At 43.1% G+C, this 17,534-nt stretch overlaps 1 protein-coding gene across 1 annotated transcript in view; it reads right to left on the minus strand.

Moving 5' to 3' along the window:
• The window catches only part of tshz3b (teashirt zinc finger homeobox 3b), a 42,927-nt gene extending 26,257 nt beyond the window's left edge, over positions 1-16,670 (minus strand). The window contains exon 1 of the mRNA XM_042413487.1: positions 16,375-16,670. Within this exon, the coding sequence (XP_042269421.1) occupies positions 16,375-16,414 (40 nt within the window). The 5' untranslated portion in view covers positions 16,415-16,670. The remainder of the gene's footprint in view (positions 1-16,374) is intronic.
• Between the last annotated feature and the right edge of the window lie 864 nt (positions 16,671-17,534).

Raw genomic sequence — 17,534 nt, forward strand, 5'->3', positions numbered from 1 at the left:
GAGGGCCGTCAAAACACACAGGGACCCGGCTTGGGAGATCAAAGATGTGACACAGAGGAGAAGGCTGGAGAGATCTTGTCTGATACTTCACCATTGATGTAAATGCACATATGAAGGCTGGGACAAGGGTGTAAGCAAAATGTACCCGTGCACACACTTGCACACCAGAAACATGCGGGAACAAATCACCTTAAATATAATCTTCTATCTTTAAGTCATATTTTTCTTTATATAGAGGAAAAATACTAGTGTGGTGAGATAATTTAACCTTTTCCCAACATAAATTGAAATGAATCTCATACGAAAACAAGATTATCAGGCTAAATACGTGACTAAGACTCAGGGTAGGGTGAGAGTAGACTTGGCGGGATGTCAAACACTAAAAAATGTGTTTTAATCCAAAAGGCGCCAATAAAAAAAAACTCATAATGACATATCTCTTCAGCTTTGAACTATTCCTTAACATACTAAGAACATATTTGATTGTCACCTGTGTTTTGACCACAGTGTCAAAGTGTCAAAATCTGTAGTCACAGAGCTTTTCAGTAAAACTGACAGCTGCAAAGGATACTCCCCATGGGGAGTCATGCAGTAATGCCAGAATAAGGTTCAAATGAATTTATCTCACATTAAAATTTTAGCCGACTTGATCACCTACACACCCTGTGCTTTCACAAAAATCTCTATAAAGGGCAGGCTGGAGGGCAAATCAGAAGATATTTGTTCTAGAGTTAATTTGTAAAGTTTAGGTGCTGATAGAAAGCTAAAGGGAATGCAGTACTTCTGTGCTCTGTCCTAGAAATAAGAAAACCTCATTCCAATACTCATGCAAACTACTAATAGTCCATCCCTGAAACATAACTTTGTTAACTTTGAACATACTTCAATATTTCTGTTTTTTTGTGGCCTTATAAACACCGTTTCCCACAAGGACAAAACCATCACAGGTTTAATGTTGAGTAGTGAAACCAGTCAACTGGGGGTCATCAGTTAGTCAGGAAGGGACGGTCGAATGCTGTAAACATTTTTGAGACAGCACAGATTACAGTTTAGGAGTTGAAAAGACGACATCAGATAAGAGCGTGGGTGGATATTATGGAGGAACAAAACAACAGTTACATAAATTATAACATGTGCACTGCCACAGTGGTAAAACTGCATGGGAGATGTATATTTTTGAATGCTAACAAATGAGTCATCAGTCTTCACGAACATGTTAACACTTTTAAATAGACTAATTAGAGAGTTGTATCCCAGTCTGTGCATGACATCATGACCATCTCCTTTAAAGGGGACATGAGGAGTCTTAGAATGATTCCCATTGTAAAGAGCTTACATGCAAAGTATTGAATTCAATGGATCTAGTATGTTCAGAACATACTAGTTTGTACAACGTGATGTCTGGTTGAAAAGCCACTCATCAAATAAAGGTGAGACGCACACTTTCAGACAGTCACAGAGGCATTCTTAATGGTGCGCTCGTGACGGAAGTGGTTGGATGAAGAGTGAAAAAGTTCAAACCCTGCTTACTTTTCACCTCCGCATACCTGTCCTGTCGCTAGGTGAAGTTGGTGTGCCTGTGACTGTTCATCAGGCTTAATCAGACATCTGACCTCTGTTTCACCATTCTATCCTCTCTTTCCTTCCTCAATTTGTCTCCCTCATGCTAAAACTACAGCAGCCGACAAGGGCAAACACACTGCAACTTAAGAAAACACATAGAAAATAGACAAAACACAAGCGAATAAAAAAAAATTTGACAACACAATACAGAAACGACAACAGGAGTGTTTCCAGAGGACACTTAAGAGTGATGAACACGTGAATAACTCATAAGTGAGACGTTGTTAAGACACAAACGAGGCCTCTTTCCTAACGTAGTAAGTAGTAATGAGATACAACCTTATTTCACCAGAACGAGCCGTCCTCCAAGCTGGACTAATGACATTGTTCTCCATATACAGTCGGCTGTGAGACGAGTGCACAGGGACCGTCTAAAAAGTGCAGCACCGAATAGAAATACTTCTGTTGTCGTTTCTGTAACGTGTTGCGTTGTGGTATTTACAATGCGTTTTCTAAACGCTGTGTATGTTTAATTGATGAAGATGTTTTCTTAATTTGCTTGCATTTTGTGTATTTGCACGTATTTGCAGCGTGTTTGCTCTTGTCGGCCACCATAGTTTTATATAAAACTGTCAAAATAAAAAAAAAAACTACTCAAAATGCCAAAATAAGCAATGTTTGAAACACTGACAGAGCAGGTGGTTATTACTCAGTCTGCTCTCTGCATATAGCTGCATAAGTGCGACTAGAGGTGACGGATGAATCCACACCAGTTTGAAGAGCTCTTTCATTCTCTGTGCCAGGCCTTTTTTTAAAAAAAAAAAAAAAAAAATCCTTTCTCTCCGTTTTCCAGCCCATCTCCTCCTAATTAATTAGAGCAGTGCCACTGACGAACAGGAGAGCCTGTTTTATCAGCACTCACTCATTCCACTCCTCCATGTCCCTCTGAGTGTTTGAGGGAGGGAGGGTTGGAGGCGGAGGAGAGAGGAGAGAGGAAGTCCAAAGTCTGTAGTCATCAAAAACAAGATTTGTTAGAAGCGAGGTGTAATCTTAAAGACACTCGAACCGTTTGAGCGTGATACTGCAAAGAAGCAGTGACAAAGAAAGAGTACTCCTTCTCTCACCTTTTCTATTTCCCCTTCTCCCCTCCTCCTCTCTCTTCCTGGACAAACCCCGGACCAAGTGCCAGCAAGGGTCATATCTTTTTAATTATCTTTCCCGCCTTTGATTAATTATTCGGCGTGACAACAGCGCGTTCGTAATGCTTTTCACCTGCCGCCGCTGACTGACGGCCCCTCTGTCGAACTCAAAAGCAAACAGCTGCTGCCATGATCGCCTAGCAACCGGCCGGTGATGGATGAGTATGAGAGATGGATGGCCACAATAAATCACCACGTCTGCCTTGGCGCTATAGAAACCTGGGAAGAGTGAGAGGGATGGAGGGGAGGGAAGGGAAGAATGTAGCATACCGAAAAAAAAAAAAACCCTTAAATGTAACTGTTCTTATTTAAAATGGCTGCATGCATGTGGAATGAGTTTTAAGAAGGAACAAGTTTCTTGCGATTGCTCTTCTCCTTCATTTCATGCCTTTACTATTACATTTTCTCTTCTTCTAATATGTTAATTTCACCTAAAGCCGCTCAAGAGGTAGAATAGATTAACTGTAAGGTGTATTTGAATGGCACTGGCGATCTGTGAGGGAGCCAAAGATCAATTTAAAACTGCACATACATCAATATTATTAAGTTCTTGTCTAATGTTGGTTGAGATGTAATGTGGCTGCGATGGTGCCAAAACAGTTCCATATGAAACCACGCTGGTAAAGAATCTAGACTGTTGTATAAAATGGCTTTCGAATAAAAAAATATAATTGGCCATAGTCAGAACTGCAGGTCACATGATGGCTGGCCCGAAAACACTTTGAGCTGTCCGTTTTTCTGACTCACAAATGACTCTTTGTATTATCTGAATTTAATCAGTTTGGTCCAATAATAATAACATCTTAAAAAGCCATATCAGTGAACTAAATTTGTTCCATTCATGTGTGCAGGGAACCAGCAGGATGTTATTCAGCTCAGCCATAGGAGGAATCTGATGTATATGCTCTACGGCCGAAGCCTGATGAAGTCTGCGTCTGAATACGGCGTCATCTTGGAACACGGTATGTAGTTCTCTTAATACATCCATGAGGAAAATACGTTATCAGATAAGTTATGTTTCTTCAGACCACATGAAAGCTTTCAAAATATATATTAATTATCCAACTCATTCACATAATCAGAATATTAGCGTTGCATATCACATATGATCGTACTTTGGAGAGGACAGGAAGAGAGGTGTCCATTAACTCCCATCATCAAATCCAACCTTTGACCTCCACTGACCCTTATGGTCACCTTTAATCTCTGTCTTTTGTGTTTTATTTGCTGCACAGTTCGGGTCACTTCTTTCACGGTCACTTCTCTGTTATTCTTCTGTCCCTCCCTTTGTTGAGACCTCGACTGTACCCTCTTCCTGCCACCCCCTCCTTCACCTGCTGTGTCCTCACACACACTCAAAAACACACACACACACACACACACTCGTAGCTGTAGCTCAGGTTACAGCTCTGTAGCGATCCAGTCTAAATAATATAGCAGTGATGAATGGCAGGGCCAGATTCATATCCATCAATGGGCTCTTTTTTTAAGGAGCATCCATCTTCTATAAGGCCTCCCTTTGAATCAGGGAAAAGTGAAGAGAGAGAGAGAGAGACTGCACTGCCCGAGCCTTTGGGAGAGACTTGCACGTGGTTGTGAGTTTGTGCGTATGTGTGTGTGTGCGTGTGTGTGTGTGTGATAAGACATCGTGACTGATACATGCCTGCAAGCAACCCCCGAGACACATGAGCACAGGAGAGAGACATGCACAGATTGTTATTGACACACAAACACAAGTGCGTGCCTACACATGCATCTACGAGATTAATGGAGGCATGATTTACAATCTATACTTATTTATGATGTGAAATGTGAGTAATTGTGTGTAAAATACTATTTAAAGTCGCTGTACCTATATCAATATCGCAGACACACACACTGTTTTTCTCCCTGTCAGCCAAAGGGGATATGGAAAGTGGCCCGGCCAAAACATTAGTGAAACTAGTCCAGCCGATTTCTTTCTCAACTCCCCCAACTTCTCACACACTCACTTACTCACTCATTCAACACCCATAATCCTCCTCTCTCTGTCTGTTTTCTGCCTCTCTTTCTCACCCTTCATCCCTCACTCCCTCCCTCCTTCCCTGGAGGGGTGGACCTCAGAGGCGGGAGGAAGGACTGCCCTACACACCGACATGCACGCACATGTGCCTGCACACACACACACACACACACACACACACACACACACACATGGCTATGCTCTCCCACACACACATGTGAGGCCCTGGCAAGGCCCTGTTTGATAAATGACACACGTCATTGTGTCAGGAGAGAAGGGTGGGTCTGTGATGTATGGTGCGGACGATGAGAGGGGGAAATCGACTGTTTGGCAGTGAGACGGCGCTCGTCTACTCGCTACTCTCCACCTCTGGTTTCTGGAAACCTCTGAAAGCACACAACAAACATGCGCACACACACACTTAAACTGGCAAACACGACACATCAGTGCACAGTCTAATATGCAACAGCAACGCATCCGTGTGCCCGAACCCCACACTGGATTTTCTGTCCGAGTGAATGCGTTCGGGGCAGAGAAAAGGTCGCCCTGCTTTTCCCTTCCAGTTTCTCTTCTTTTCTTGTGCTCTCTCTTTCTTCTCATGCCACTTTCTTTCTTTTTTGTAACCAGCCCTTTTGCTTCCCTGGCTGAGTTACAGAGCGGAAGAGTTCATCGAGGAAAAAGAAAAAAGAGAAGAGAGGGAGAAAGAAGCGACTGCTGGAGCTGGGCAGGCAGGTGGTGAGGGGGGCGCAACGATATCAATCACAATCCCGTTTGGCAACACAGATACTAGTATTTCAAATAAAACAGCCAAACCTAGACAAATAGCCTTAACATGGGGCTGTAACCTGAGCACCCCCCAGCACCACCCCGAAACTTCTCATAAAGTGGAGAAACAGAGAGAGGCTTCTGCTTTGTATTTCTTTTTTTTTTCACCCTTTTCCTCTCCGACTATCTTTCTCTTGCCTCTTTTCTCTCTTTGTCGCTAGCAGGCGAGGTGGCTGACATCTGCAGAGTGCATTTAAAGAGAAAAAAATGTGTCAGAGGAGTGTGATGCACTCTTTTGCACGCATGCACACACACACACACACACACACACACACAAGCGGCCCCCCTTGCTCGGTTTCATTAGCTCACTGGCAGGGTGGCACTTCTCAAGCTCATTACTGAGGAAGGATTTATGGCGCGGCAGCCAGTGGCGGAGAAAAGGCATCTGTCAATAATTGCAGGGAGCAGCAACTCCCATCTCCACCAGCTTTGAAATCTCATTAGGTATGCAGTTATCAGGCATAAAGATCAAAAACATTACTCAGCTCCGACAGAAACCGACCAAGAAACATTAATTAGCAACAGGCCCTCGCAGTATAAAATAAAACAGCCTTCTTCCCCACTCCTCTCATCTCTCTCTCTCTCTCTCTCTCGCTCTCACTTTTTTCTGTCGCTCTCTTCTTTCAGCGTGGTCGACTCCCTCACTCTCTCTCTCTCTCTCTCTCTCTCTCTCTCTCTCTCTGTCTCACCTCCTGCCTCCTTGCTTTTAACCCTCTTTGAGAGAACACACACATAACAGACAGAAGCACACACGCAGAGGTGAGTATGCTGCTTTACACACACTTTTCTTACCACACCCTTGTAAGGCCAGACCATATCAAACCATGCATTTCCTGGTTGACTCATAAACCTTCAGATTACACACACAGATACACACACACACACACACACACAGAAATGTACACACACACACACAAACACACAGAGCCGCGGTGTTGTAGAGGGTGAGGATAATTCTCAACATCTGAAACTGATCAGAACATGAAACAAGGAGGAGGAAAAGGAGGGCCAGAGGCATGTCGGACTGTCTTTTGGCAGTGACCGAGTGGTGGCCAGTCAGCCATGTGTCTGTGTACATGTGTGTGTGTGTGTGCGTGTGTGTGTGTGTGTGTGTGTTTGTGTGTGAGAGGAGAAGAGGAAGGCGCTGTCAGCTTGAGAAGGATGTCAGCTCAGGCTGGCCCTGATTACTAGGGCCTCAGACGGGTCCTCACTGGCTCCCCTGCCTTTCATCACAGCCACCATCACACACACACACACACACACACATACACACACACATACACAGACACACACACAAGAGTGATGGCTGCCAGTCTCGTCTAGGTTCAGCCAAAGCCTCCGTGGGAAAGGGAAGCAAAGGGTCTGTGATTGTGTGAGCATGCACATAAACACACACACACACACACACACACACACACACACGCAGACATAAAGGCAACCCCCACTGAGGGTAAGAAGAAACCCAGACCTGGAGCCAAGCCCAGATGACACTCAAAAGATCCTCACACACACACACACACACGCACACACACACAAACACACACCTTGTCATGACACTGTCTCATCCTCCTACTGGGCCTGCAGTTCCTTATACTCCATAAGCCCCTTTTACACACACACACACACACACACATTATCCCCTGTCTCCTGGACATGACAGCAAGTATAACAGACTGTACATGCTGTAAAAATACAGCTAACCATAAACAGAAGCCACTTGCACTGACTGTTAATATAAAGCTCCTCTCAAAAGTTTCTCCACATTTCTTAAAATGATTGAAACCAAAGAGACACATTTTGATCCAGGTCATAATTTAGACCCATGCACTTTCTTATGATGAGTGTAACCTTTTTGGTCATGTTCTCATGAGCATGTGGCCACAGACCACCCAGTGCTGCAGCAAGCCCGGTCTAAAGCCTGCTATAGGAGCGCAGCAGTAAATACATATATCTGCCTTGTGTCAGCACAGGAAGTGTGTGTGTGTGTGTGTGTGTGTGTGTGTGTGCGCAGAGATCCCACTCCGTTTCCTGTTTTAGCCACTTTCCCAGGGTGCCTCGGTGTGGGCCCGTCAGCCAATCAGACCTCACAGTGAGGGGCTGCTGGTTGGATTGGGTCCAATCACCTTTGATCTCTATTATTACAGGTATGCCTGATGTCACGGCTACAGCAGTATATTGTGTAATGACTTTTAAAAAATGTGAGGAAACACAGACCGTGAATCTTAGTCCGACACAAAAATACTAAAAACATCATCTGTAATCAGTAGCCATCAACATTTTGGCTCCCGTTCTCCAGTCAAATATCTACAGCTGACACTTTTGCTTTGTATATATTTGCAATTTTATTGCTCTCAGACTACTTTATGAAATGTGGTCTTATTTATTTATTACATTTATTTCATTATTTAGTCATTATTATGTATAGCTTTCACTATTAGTAAATTAATTAATTGACAGAAAATTAACTATTTTGATAATTAAGCTCCTCAAATGAGAGGACTCACTGTTTTTCTCTGTCATACACGGTGTGACTGTTGAATAAAACCATGAATCTGAAGGGAATCACATTAGGCTCTTAGAAATCATACTGGACCCTTTTCACTGTTCTCAATTAATTAATCAATTAATCTCTAAAATAATGTACAGGTTAATTGAAAATGAAAATAATTGTTAGTTGCGGCGTTATTATTAAGAAAATAAAGTTAAAATATCCAAAAAAAAAAGCCAAAAAAACCCAAATATTTTTTAAATAAATTCTTCTTGTTCCTCTTCTTTTTATTTTCATTATTAAAAAAATGTACACGTAATGTAAATTGATTTATAATTCAGATAGTTTTTGGTGGTTGCAACACATTTTGAAGCCAATGATACATGTTGTTCTCAAAGTAACTCCTCACTGTGCAAAACATGTTATGTTGCTGTCCTGAGAAAACCATGTATCCCAAAAAAATGTCAACTTTTCATTAGCAAAGAAATCAGCCTTGTTTGTAGCTTTGTGACATGCATTTCTTACATAATGCAATAGGCTTTTAATTTGATTATGTGACATATGTTGGAGAAAAATGCTCTCAGCCCACACAAGAATATTTAAACCCTCAGTTCACTTGAAAAATTCAAAATCACCAAATTTGGAGATACAAGTTTTTCACGAGATGTTCACTATGTTTATTTGGCAATCTTGTGCCAAAAGAAAAAAGAAAGATACAGAATCGTCAGCATGTTTGTGTATATGCATGTGTCCTGTGCTCTGCAGCCTCTCTTGCACTCTTTGCACACACACACACACACACACACACACACACACACACACACACACACACTCCTCTACAGGCACAACCCATTGCTCTCTCCTCACAAAATAATCTTTGGGGAGGAGGAGGAGAATAGGGTGGAGATAGAGGGAAAGAGAGGGAGAAGAATTGGGGGGGGGGGGGGGGGGGGGGGGGGGGGTAGAAAAAAATGAGGGAAGGATGCAGCCTTGTGAGCCAATTTAAGAAATAACTGCTGATGCATCAGCTATTGACTGTTTGAGCGCTCGTGATAACGCTCAAGGCGAAACTGGGAGCAAAATGACAGCATCAACTGCCTGCAATAAAGTGCAGTGCGCCAGACCAAGGGAGCTCTAATTGACAGCTGTCAACCTAATGGGAGCCATGACGGAAGATTCTGGGAGAGGGGGGAAAAGAAACACTGTTTATAAACCATCAGCCACTTATCCTCAAGGAAGAGAAGGGGGGGAGGAAGAGATGAGGGAGCTCTGGCTCCCCTCCCTCCCTCCCTCTCTTCCTCCCATTTCCTCTGTCTCTCTCTCTATGATTGTCGTTTGTCTACTTGCTTGCTTTTTCATTCCCTCCTACTTTCTCTTGCCCGTGCACATAATCTTTTTTACAATCTCATTCCCTTTCTGTCTTTCCCTATGATAGAATATTTAACTATGCAACTGCTCTCCCACTTCATATCTTCTCTCTCTCCCTCTCTCGGTTCATTGTGGCGGAGCGTCGTGGGGCAGGAGCACTGAGAAAAGCAGAGGAAGGCCATAACTAATCACAATGTCAGTTAGCTGCCTGGGAAAGACTCACTCTGCACAAAGTAATGCAGGGAGCAGGACTGAGACTGGGACACAGAAATGTGGGGAGACTGACAGGGACTGAAGGTGTTTTCAGCTCTGTCTTGTTGTAAGATACATGCAAAGTGAGGAAACATGGTTGGTTTAAGTTAAAAAAAAAAAAAGAGGGCCACAGAGGGCAGACTTGGGATTTAGTTGTACATTTATTGGAACTGTAAGGGAGGAAGAAGTAATCCCTGGGACGAGTTAAGAACTCAATTGGTGCAGCTGGCTCGCCACAACTTTAGCCAAGTTAGCATGCTAGAAAAGCTGAATGGCAGAGAGGAAACTGGTATTTTTGTCAGTGAAAGCCATGACAGTAAGTTTATGTAGTGCACTTCAAATGTAAAAAGCCAAAAGACAAAATCAACAAAAACAAACAAAACTCCAATTTGGAAAACCAAATAAGAATGTTTTAAAAAAAACTAAAAAAAACATTTTAGATGAAAATATAATTATGCAACAATAATAAGCCTGACAAAAAGCCGTCTAGCTTTTTACAGCTAGACTCAGGATGAATCTGTGTGTGATCCTGTAATTCGACCTGATTATTATCACATCTCAGGCTGGAGAAACTTCAGTTGAAAGTCAGTTTATTCATCTGAAACTAACAGACTAAGGTTTGAGTCAGTTTCATTATTTCTACCTACAGAGCAGATCTGCTTTTGATAAATGTTTGATGACCATAATTCTATCCAATAAAATGACGATATGTCAAACTGAAGGAACAAAACCTCAGGAACAACACAGTGTGGGTGGGGAGGACAGTAACCGCATGCTTTTTATTCACTAAGTAAATTCATTTAAAATTTAGCACTCATTTTCAGTAATTTTTATTACATTTAATTTCAACAAAACAATCCTCGGTTTCATTCAGCATGCTCGGTGTGATCTGGCTGATCGGAAAATGATCAGTGCGTTTTAAAAAAAAAAGATTCATATTTTCTAGTTTGAGTCTGGTGGGAAACATTCAGAGAATGAGCACAAAAGGACCACCACCTCTCACATTAATGGACTGCAGATGGAACTTTGGAGCGCAGTTATTCAAATACATCCCCTTCATTAGAAACCCGAATGTACGACTTTCACTTCAAGGATAAGTAACCTCTGAATTGAATGGAGAAATGGAGAACTTGAGTAATTCCTCCAGTGTGACATACAGGTCATTTACAGATGACAAGCTTTAAAATGTTGAAGGACAAAAATCAAAGGTGGCTTATTTCATCTAAAAGTCACAATTATTGAAAAGTGTCACAATTTACTTAAAAATTACAAGACAGATGTAATGAGTGATAATGATTGTGTGTGTTTTATAATAACCAATAATATCAAAACATTCCCTAAAGCAGCTGCCTCAGATGACATAAAGTAAGCTTTGTGTTACATTACAGCTAATAGTGGGCGGCTGCAAAGGCCATATTAAAAAGGTGTTGTTTATGAAACCATTTTACACTCTCTTAATTATGACTAGAATTATCCAGGCCTGCTTTATACAAGGTTAATTAGCTTCATTATATTGACATGTTTGATTAGATTCCATTGCCATCCAGTGGATGAGACTATAGGCTGTGACATAAGGTGCCAAAAACAAAAAAATACCATTTCTATAGCGATCACCTCGCTCATAAAATGTACTGTAAAATCGCCACTTTTATAAATTCCTCATGAAAATGTGGACTATTCAAAGACAAATGTGAATGTGTGTATCATTGTATGAACGAGTGTACCCGCTCCCTCCTGTGTGTGTGTGTGTGTGTGTGTGTGTGTGTGTGAGTGAGTATATTTAAATGGGCCACTGCATCTCGACTTAGATCCACCACGAGTGCAACGTTAACACACATCAAGCATGATTAATCTCTCGCTCTCATCTACAATCAATCACACACACGTTTGCAGACGTACACACACACACACACACACACACACACGTACTCACACACATGGCGGCAGAGAAATCACAGAAATCAGCTGCTTTTCCTCCTCGGCTGCCATCTATCTCCTGTTGGACAGAACCAGATCTGTCTTGATGTTAATATTTACATAAATCATGCTTAGCCTCTTTGGACACCATGCTGATGATAGGTGTTTCTGAAAAATCAGCACGGGTGAAAAATCCTCCCACTCCGGGAAAGTGTCATTGAGTAGCTAATAATGACCAGTGTCAACGTCATCAATCTGCAGCGGGCTCATAGGAGGACGACACACACACACACACACACATATAACCCCTCACACACACACACACACGCACATGATGGTATGTTAACACCATGCAGCTGCTTCATACTGCTAAACATCCTTTATTTTACATAACCTACATAGATCTAAAACAATAGATTTGTGGTTGTGCATGTAAGGATAAAAGGCATGTAGATTTTGGAACTGTAAAAAAATACAGGTAAAAAAATATACAGTATGTTTGATGTTCAAGCTTCCTCTGCCATAACAATGATCTGTTTGGTCTATCCCGGCTTTGAAGCCCACGGACAAAAGCCCGCCGCTCGCCTGAGCATTGTCCTTCCCTGATGTTAGGAGCACTGAGAAAATAAACACCCCTGCTCGGAAAACGGTGTGTGTGTGCACGTATACATGTGCACACGAATGAACCTGTGCGATATACATAGAGCCAGATTTTTTTTAAGACACAAGCACACCCATCACTACTAAAACAAACATCCAATATCTCTCCGAAAAATCCTCAACGCTAATTCCTGCACCGACTAAAATTAGCTTCCTACCACACTATAGCGCCATGGCGTGCACACACACACACACACACACACGTATTTGGCCACCTCTGTCCAAACCCTCACCTGTGTTGGGGTGGCAGCAGGAAGGAAGCGAGGGAGGGGTTAAGGGGGGCAAATGAGGACGGTGTAAGATCAAGTTGATTACATCCAACTATGCCGCAGACCTAATTGGCGAGCGTGACAGTGTGCGGTGCTTGTCATCTCCAATCATTAGGCCTGTCAGAGATCCATCAGATGCTCGGCTAATTAGGAGAACGCTAATGAAGCTGGCAAAACAACTCCTCTTTTTAGATGGCTGAGTGCGCTCCGTCGCCGGGGTGGGAAGTGTGTGTGTGGTGGTGGTGGTGGGGGGGGGGGAGTGTGTGGGATCACAGAGAGGATAGAGATAGAAGTAGACTTGTGTTAAGCAAAATAAATTGTTTTTTTTTCTTTTTTCATGCTTGTACGCTAGCAGAACCCTGCGGGGGAGTTTGGAAAGGTTCACTGTGACGCCATCTTCGAGTGGATCTACATATGGTCTGTTTTGGTGATATACATAACTGATTAAGAATGCATGAAAAGCTTCCAAATCTGCAGAATTAAAGGAACCTTTTCAATAAACACGCTGACCTTTAACCTGATTTTCCAGATTATCTTATTTTAACAAATGTGATGGTTGAATGAATCACTGCAGCTGAGTGTGTTGTACCTGCTGCCTCTAACCAACACTTCAAGAATGCTTCGTTTTCTGGGTGCAGGATAGAGAGACTGAATCAGGGACATAAAAGAGAGGGAAAAGAGGAATTTGCTGTGAAAAAAAAAGGAAATTCAAGGTTGGGGGGGATACTTTGTCGTCCCCCCCCACCACCAAGTTCCCAATCAAGGCCTATCATTTGCCATCCTCCCATAACTCTTGCCATCACTACGGCGCAATCAATTTGTCATCACTCTTTGTGTGCCATGCAGTTCTTCCCAACCTTATAACTTGCAGCTGTGAGCGAGGGAAGGAGGGAGGGAGTGGAAGATGGGGGGAGGAGGAAGAGGAGGAATAAAAGAGTAAAAAAAAAAAAAAAAGAAAAAACAGAAAAAAAAATAGGAAGTTGCCAATAGTCTAAAGTGAAACTCCTCCTTCGGCTGCCTCGTGTTTGTTCTCATCCGCTTATCAAAGAAATAAATGCCTCATTTTCTCTCCCGCTCTCACTCCGGCACACTCACTCAGTCATTCCAGCTGAATAAAAAGGCTTTCAGTCATCCCACTACGCATCTATCCATCCATCCATCCATCCATCTATCCGTCCGTCCACCCATTCCTTTGCCCCCACCCATTGTGTCCATTAGGGCTAAAACATTTTGATCAAGTAAGGCCCTGGGCTGAGAATACATAGCTCTGTGTGTATGTGTGTCTTTGTGTGTGTGTGTGTGTGTGTGTGTGTGTGTGTGTGTGTGTGTGCCAGCCTCTGATTGACCATTAGGGCCATTGATGAATGTGGCTGTCAGAGGGCAGACAATTAAATCAAATATGAAACAAAGTCTCTCTGACGGGCCCTTCTGATGGAGCAAGCCAGTCTTCCGCCTCACGATTAGGCTAATAGTTACATTTTTCATACCACTCTGTGTGTGTGTGTGTGTGTGTATGTGTGTGTGTGTGTGCCCGCCTGTGTGAAAAGTATTGCATGCTTGTTTATATGTACTGTAAAATCATTGCAGCATGTCTTGTGTGCATGCGCCACTGCACATATGTAATTATTAGAATGTGTGTGTGTGTGTGTATGTGTGTGTGTGTGTGTACTGGTAGGCAATTTTGGAGACTATACTACCTCAACAGTTAGACAAGTAGCAAACAACAGTGTGTTAAGGTAATACGGCTTAAAATAAAATGTTAAAGGTCACGCATTAATCATTCCTAATTCACTGCTATGCATGTAATTGGAAATTAGTGCTTCACAGCTGCATTTACTGCAAAACAAAGGCTGACAAAAATGCAGAATAAGTATAATATCATTTGTTCAGTTGATTCAAAATGTCTGAGTCAGTATAGTACAAAATTTAAAAATTATTAGTCTCGTAAATGATGTGATGAGAACACAGAAACTCCATAAAATAAAATCTTATTTCAGATCTGTATCCACATCGAGTCCGAGTAGGAAGTCTAACCTAATAAATGTGTGGTACAAATAGATAAAAAAATGCAATTAAATGATGGTGTTAATGGCTAGAAAGTTTGTGACTTCAGCAGGCCCTGCTTTGCTACCACAGTGGGAGCGAGGGAGCGAGGGAGGGAGGGAAGTTGGGTTGATTTATTGACACTTATCGGGAATGAACAGATCAAAGGCTCGGCCAGATGACAGGTGATCAATCAGGCGTCAAATCAAAGATGGCAATTGTCCATTAAAGCTCTCTTCCAGTACACTCCCTCCCCGGGCTGTGAAATAATCTTTAGACTAGAGGAAAAGTATTTCCCAGAAACTGAGGGGAAGGAAAGAAAGAAAACAGAACGAACCCTGACGAAAAAACACCAACCTTTTAGCAAAGGTTACTATATTAAAGTCACAAAGTAATAAAAAAAGTAATGATTAAGACCAAACTATAAGTATAGTTTTATGTGAATATTGTAGAAATATACTGATGCAATAGGGGATAAAATATGCTAGAAAATACAATACAGTCACTAAAACCCAATATTAAATATCACAACACAGTACAAATTCCTGTAGAGAATATTATAGGAACACGATGCTGTGATAGTATCACTGGCAGGCCATCAAACACACTATATCAGAGATATTAGAATGATGTTTCACTGAGAACAGAATGAAAGAAAGAAAAGAGACAAAAAGACACTGATGACGTAGAACTAAAGTGGCTAAAAAAGTAAACTTCCTGTGATTTATCGGGATGTTTTAGAGTCGAGCCTACTTCCCCCAAAAGAAATCAGCAAGCATCAAAGGCCTCCGTGACAGTCAGCTGACCCTAGGGCTCCAACAATCCTCTCCAGTATAGATCCTTAATTCCACAGTCAATATCTACAAGCAGAAGAGGAGGAGGAGGAGGAGGAGGAGGAGGCGCAGTGAAGGAGTAAAAAGAGGTAAAGCGAGAGAAAGATCAAGTTCCCTCAGACGAGGAGAGAAAAAACGAAGAATGTGAAGGAGGAGAGCGAAGAAGGCTTTTCACATCGAACGCTCTGACACTGACTCTCTTCAGGACACATGCAGTGGCACCGGGAAAACCGACCTGTGACCTTTTTGTCAGAGATAAGCTGGTCGCTGTAACCGCCGGGTCACACCTGTAAACGCCCAAACCCCCCTTTTCATGGGGTGCGAGTATGAAAATACAGCTGCAACTAATAATTATTTTCAGTAACAAGTTATGATTACAGTCATTTTCTTGAGTTATCGATTGACTGTTTTGTCTATAGAATGTCAGAAAATTGTGAAACATCTGTGAAAAATCCCCATTACAGTTTTACAGAACCTGAAGTCACATCTTTAAAATGTCTTGCTTTTTTCCTACCAGCAGTTTAAAATCGAAAGTGATTCACTAAGATCTTTGGAATTCTAAAAATCCCTGATGAGGCGTTATAACAGTGGTTGATACTGCACATCAGCTGATTATCATGGGAATTATTATGACAGAAATGATAGGATGTGTAGTATGAAAGGACAGGAGTTGTGTTGGAGCTGTGAAACTTGTACACATGTGCTACATGTTTGTCCCTTCCCTGATTCTGTACAACAAAAGATGCTGTTGCAGTTACATAAATGTTACTGAGAGAAATCTCAATGAAAAGTAACTGAATGAGGAAGGCGGGGAGGTGTGTGTGTGTGTGTGTGTGTGTGTGTGTTGGGGGGGTGTGTGGGGTGGGGGGTGTGGGGGGGCACAAACAGAGTGAGAGAGAGAGAGAGAAAGAGAGAGAGAGGGGTAAATAGCATGCAAACCAAAGCCAGTGCGTACCTGAGGCGCGCCGAGGCGCTTGCTGCTTCCTCCGCGGCATGTCGGCTTCGGGGGCCCGGCAGGGAGTTCTTCTCTGGCCCCGGTGATCCGAGGCTGCCTGGGGGATCCGCGGAGCTTTGATACACAGTTTTCCCCCCTGGGTGAGCTTTCAGGGCTCCCACATAGATCGGGGCGGGTGTGTGTAAGGAGGGAGGGGGGTGTGCAGTTTTCGAACACAAAAAAAAAGAAATCAGAGGAGAAAGAGCCAGTAGATGCGAAGATAATAAAAAAGAGAGGTGGGGTAAAAGGGGGGGCGGGGGGGAACCGGCGTGACTCCCCCGGTCTGCTGCTCTCTCTGTCGGTCGGTGGCTCGCTCTCTCGCCCGCTCCGACTTGGATGGACGCGGTGGGAGCAGGAACAGAGTGGCTCCGCGGTAGAAAAACAGAGAAGGGAGGTAAAAAGAAGCTCCTTGTGCCTCCGTGTGATCCTCTTTACTTGGCGTCGGAGGCTGCAACAGGCAAGCTTGAAGGGATAAAGCCAAATGATCGCGTCAGTCAAAAGTCCGCAAACAAGGGGACAACACATCAAGAGCTGACACAACTGAAGCCCTGCGCCTCCTCTACGGTTCAACCTCTCCGCCGCTGATAGGCGTCACGTAGCTCCCTGTCTCTCTCTCTCTCTCCCCCTCTCTCTCTCTCTATCTCCCCCCTCTCTCTGTGTCTCTCTTACCCCTCTCACTCCCTTTCTGTCATTCACTGCCTTATTCTAGTCCCGTTTATTCCAAGCCAGCAGGGTAATCAAAAGCTTTAGGTAATGGCTTGAAATGTGCGTAATGTCATTCATATTGCAGATGGATCTAAGGGAGAGGAGCAGGCATGCGGACACATGGTAGCCTAACAAAAACACGCATATACAGTATCATTCACAAGCACACGAGGGCTGACAGCGCGATCTGAACGGAAATGCATACTTACTTTACAGGCTGATCCTCCGCCGCGCTATCCATGAGGCTTCTCCCTCCTGGTAATCACGCACAATTCAAAGCCAAGAGGTGGACCAGCTGAAACGTGCCTGAAACCATATCATAAAAATCCATTCGCCTTCTGGCAAGTCCTGTCGGTGGCGAGGAGGAAAAAAGCCACATGCAGCTTTTTTCAGTTTGTTATTCTCAGGACCGACAG

The sequence above is a fragment of the Thunnus maccoyii genome, chromosome 1 (genome assembly GCF_910596095.1).
Source record: "Thunnus maccoyii chromosome 1, fThuMac1.1, whole genome shotgun sequence".
NCBI classification, from domain to species: domain Eukaryota; kingdom Metazoa; phylum Chordata; class Actinopteri; order Scombriformes; family Scombridae; genus Thunnus; species Thunnus maccoyii.